The sequence below is a fragment of the Nansenia antarctica genome (genome assembly GCF_963989245.1).
Source record: "Nansenia antarctica genome assembly, chromosome: 9".
NCBI lineage: Eukaryota > Metazoa > Chordata > Actinopteri > Argentiniformes > Microstomatidae > Nansenia > Nansenia antarctica.
In genome coordinates, this window is record NC_137679.1 from 32,878,319 (window position 1) to 32,883,318 (window position 5,000).

General features: G+C 46.4%; 1 protein-coding gene across 1 annotated transcript in view; it reads left to right on the top strand.

Annotated features, from left to right (window-relative positions):
- adamtsl3 (ADAMTS-like 3) overlaps positions 1-5,000 on the top strand; it is a gene marked incomplete at both ends in the record, with an annotated part of 127,974 nt that overhangs the window by 120,347 nt on the left and 2,627 nt on the right. The window contains one exon of the mRNA XM_080539707.1: positions 1,040-1,223. Within this exon, the coding sequence (XP_080395833.1) occupies positions 1,040-1,223 (184 nt within the window). The remainder of the gene's footprint in view (positions 1-1,039; positions 1,224-5,000) is intronic.

Below are 5,000 nucleotides of genomic sequence, written 5' to 3' on the forward strand. Positions count from 1 at the left end.
AGGAAGGAGGAGGAGAGTGAGAGAGGTAGAGGCACAGACAGATACAGAGACAGAGATAGAGGAACACGGAGAAAGACACAGAGAGAGTAAAAAGACACCTAGCCAGTCAATGCTACAGTATGTTATGTCTTAGGCATGGCAGTGAACTTTAAATGGGAGCTTATCCCAAAATCTATTTTCATGTGTTTTCATTTCTGGTCAGCGATGCATACCAAATCAAACTGTCATAATTTAATGTGCATCTGAATCATACCCATTGATACGTGAGGTCTGTGTTTACTTCCCAAAAATCGCATTAAAGTACGTCAGATGACAGTGAGACTGACTGACCGCAGACTGACCCCGCTCTTCTCTGCCAGTGATTCCCAGAGTGCAGAGAACGCAACTCTTGCACTGTTGAACAGAAGCACCTTGTGTGGGACACTGAGTTACTTGGGAGTTGTCGGGAATTGACTCAAACGGTCAATCTGGACCATCAAGACTGATCAGGTCATTCAAAGTGAGATATTTTGACATTTTAAAAACGCAATTTCTTCGTGAACGTGGCTACTATCGACTGATGAAAATAACAAAACCTACTGGATTACAGGGTAAAAATTCAGCTTTAAGCCCTATCTCGTTTAAAGCCATGCCAAGCTGCTGTCATTCCTAGTTCACGTTGGCTTGCTGTCCTCTGTGTGTGCTGAACCAGACCAGACCTGGCCAATCACCAGTAAACCCCCAAAAATGCAGCAGCCCCTCCAGCAGTGGACTGGCCCGTCACTGGAGCGAGCCGTGTCTCAACCACTGATCCCCACTAATGTGAAAGGATCTCATTCGATGTGATGTGATATGGTAATGACGGTGCAGCCTTCGCTAACCAAACCATGGTTAGTTTTATAGACACGCTGCGGTGTGAAGCACAGCTGGCGGATAATGAGTGGTTTGGTTTTGTGCTTCTGACTGTTGGTCAGGTCAGTGGGGTTTTTAATGTGTGTGTGTGTGTATGTGTGTGTGTGTGTATGTGTGTGTGTGTGTGTGTGTGTGTGTGTGTTCTCAGAGTTTGCGTGGCGTTTTGGAGACTGGACCCCCTGCAGCGCCTCGTGTGGTGACAGAGGGACCAGGATGCGGAGGGTCCGCTGCGTCACCCCGGAGGGCCGCGAGGTCTCCCCCTCTCTGTGCCACCACCTCCCCAGACCAGTCCCCACCCCGCTGGCCTGCAACGTACATGACTGCCCCCCCAGGTACACACACACACACACACATATACATTCACACACACACACACACACACACACACACACACACACACATATACATTCACACACACACACATACATTCACACACAAAAACACACACACATACGTAAACTCATACACACACACGTGCGCACCTACACACACATATACACACACACACACACACATATACACTCACACATATACACTCACACTCTCACACACTCACACACACATACACAGACACACACACACACACATTATGCACACACATATGCACACACACACACACACTTTCTCTCACATTGTGTGAAATGGTAGATCACTTTAAAGCTCACCTGTAATGCATTGAGGAAGAAACCCCGGAAATCTCCGGAAAGCCCTAACCTCAGCAGAACCCATATCCATATAACCCTTCTGGCTGCGGTCCCGACACTCACACACACACACACGCGCGCACACACACACACAGTGCTCTGAACCCCAGCCAGCTTGCCTCTCCAAATCAAACACCCCATCAGTCATCCTTTTCCCTCTGACACGTGTCTGAATAAGCCCTGGACTCTGCTCAATATCTCACCTAACGCCATACACACACACACACACACACACACACACACACACACACACACACATACACACACTCTGCTGCCAGCAGGAACCAGGTCTGTGTGTCCTACTGGGGCCACCATAGACTTCTGGGCGCTCTTCATGAGGCCACTGGGGGTACAGTAGCAGGACTCTGGGGTGAAATAAGTCTTGTTGTATCGTATTGCTACACAACACACACACACACACACACACACACACACACACACACACACACACACACACTTAATGGAGGCTGGTGGAGGTAGACATCGTAGGACGGGGTCTTTGTAATACATGGAATGGGATGAGGAATGGTGTCAGACAAGTGCGTTAGGTGGGTTTGACAGCGTTTCTCATCCATACGTTACAAATCCTTCCTTCTACCTCCACCAGCTGGAGTGTCAAACCTCATCAAGTTGAAGTTGATTTAATTGGTGGGCAGAGTGGCGTGAAGCAGGGGGGGTGTTAATGATATGAACCCGTCATATGTGACAGCAGCTGGTGAAACTGGGAACGAGTCGGCAGCCGATTTAATGTTCATTTACATTGACATTTTTGGCATTTAGCAGATGCCTTATTCCAAAGCAACTAACAATCGATACATTTGACTAAGCAAGTGAATCATCAATTCACCAGGGGCCTCATTTATAAAAAAGTACATCTTTGACTTTCACGTAAGCACATTTTTCTAAACGGACGTAAGCATTATTTATAAAACGGGCTGAGATGGTTTAAAGTTGCGTACGTGCTTCCTTCTATAAATACCAAATATACTTGGAATTGAACGCCGGTGAATGAGGTTTGTATTAACGCCCTGTGATAGAGGCTCAATTATAGCGGCTGAATTAAGACAAGTGCTATAATATAGGGTAGGCGTTCGTCTGGAAGCGGGAGAGGGCAGAGAAGAGTGGCTTCTCGGTAAGTTGCGTTTGTAACGTTTGATCATGACAACTAACCAGGCAAATGCTTATACTCAGTAGGCTACTCAAGTTGTAAAAGAAAATCAGGGGAGGTGGTGGATTTTATCATATGAGGACAATTTTAGCATCCCCTCGGTGTCAGTGACTTCAGTGTCAGTAAAAATGTCATTGCATGTGTGCGTGCCCCCTCGCACCTTGAAATAGCAGTAATACCACGTTCATTGATAAATGACATAACGTATGGAAAGAGGGGAGGGCAGTTTTAGAAGAGGGACGATTTTGACTGTTTTCATCCCGCCTCAACTCGAGTGCTGCTTATACTGTAATAATATAATGGTCTTATTCTTATCAGGTGACATTGAAAACATGATTGCGAACTCCCAGACACCGGAGAAACTCCAGTATAATTTAGCGCGTGGCCGGGCAAGGTCCGTTGTGGAAGGCACTAGGCATGTTGAAGGGGAGATAGGCAGCTCCGGAGGGATATAAAGGAAGACTGAAATACAATCATAAACATAAGTTCCCTTTAAATCTTGAATTAAACTAATTTTCTCTGCAGATAACAACATCGTTAATTTTATTACGAGCCACTTAAACTTTGCATGAATTACAGTAGGCAACGTTTTTCCAGTGCGGCTCACATGCCTGTAATAACTCTGCATAACCAGTAGGTAATGTGCGAAAGCAAATTAATACTAGACGTAGAGCTACGATCGTTTCCACGATCAAATTGACTCACGCTGAAATTGTATAAATCACTACGTTGACGTGGTTTTCTACGTACGACACGGGTAAGATCAAAATTTGATCTAAGCACGTTCTATAAATGAGGCCCCAGTTGTAGCAAAAAGTTCAGACTTTTATTCTGAAAAATATAAATACATTTCAGCGTTGTTGAAAATCAATGACACACTCGCTAGTCAACTAACTCAGCTCGTTTGGTGAGCCTGCTAACAATGTAAAGTAGTGTCAGAGTTAACTAGGTAGCAGTGGGGATTACTCACCGAATCCATTGCATTGCGATGTTTTGGCTTGACTAGCGAGTGCGTCATTGATTTTCAACAACATTGAAATGTATTTACATTTTTCAGAATAAAAGTCTGAACAAAGTCTGAACATTTTGATTGTTTGCTGACTTGTTCCCCCTTTCACCAGCTGCCGTCACATTACATCAGGATACCTCAGTGAATTCTATCTAGGCATGAATCCCATGTCTTCTCTAGAACACTGAGACACTAGGCTGAGCCTGTAGGCAGTGAATACAGTTTGAACTCTCTTTGTGTTCGACCCAAAACACTCCTCCCTCCCTCCACCTGTCAGGGGTGTGTGAATAGAAGCAGGTCCTGATTCTGTCTTTCGTTGTGTGCTCGCTGCCAAAAACATCACTTTATTATTACCATGTGCACACACACACATGCACACACACACACACAGACACGCGCGCGCACACACACACAGACACGCACACACACACATGTACACATGCACGCACACACGCACGCACGCACACACACACACACACACACATACACACACACACACACACACACACACACACACACTATCACACACTCACACTAACACACACACACACACACACACACACACACACTATTATTGCAGACTGCCTTCACAGCAGCAGGCTGCTCTGGGAAACTGCTTAGTGTCTGTTTCTGAGCGATGGCTGAGGAGAGGATCCCAACACAAAGCTATTCTTTGTTACTGCCCTTCTAGTGCCCCCTTCAGTAGAGGACAGACAGACAGACAGAGAGACAGAGACAGACAGACAGACAGAGACAGATAGAGACAGACAGCGACAGACAGACAGACAGACAGACAGCAACAGAAAGACAGACAGACAGACAGACAGGCAGGCAGGCAGGCAGGAAGGCAGACAGACAGAGACAGACGGCGACAGACAGACAGACAGACAGGCAGGCAGGCAGGCAGGCAGGCAGACAGAGACAGACAGAGACAGACAGACAGACAGACAGACAGGCAGGCAGGCAGGCAGGCAGGCAGACAGACAGAGACAGACAGACCGAGTCAGGCAGACGGACAGACGGACAGACAGACAGACAGACAGGCAAACAGGAAAACAGGCAGGCAGGCTTTGGGACAGACCTTTTAGCTCATGTAAACAACTTGAGTGTGTTTTAATACACTGGTGCATCCACCTGCTCACTCACTCACTACCTCACTCCCTCACTTCCATCTAAAACGCATAAACAGATGAGTTATGAATGAAGACATAATACAGCTTTCACAATA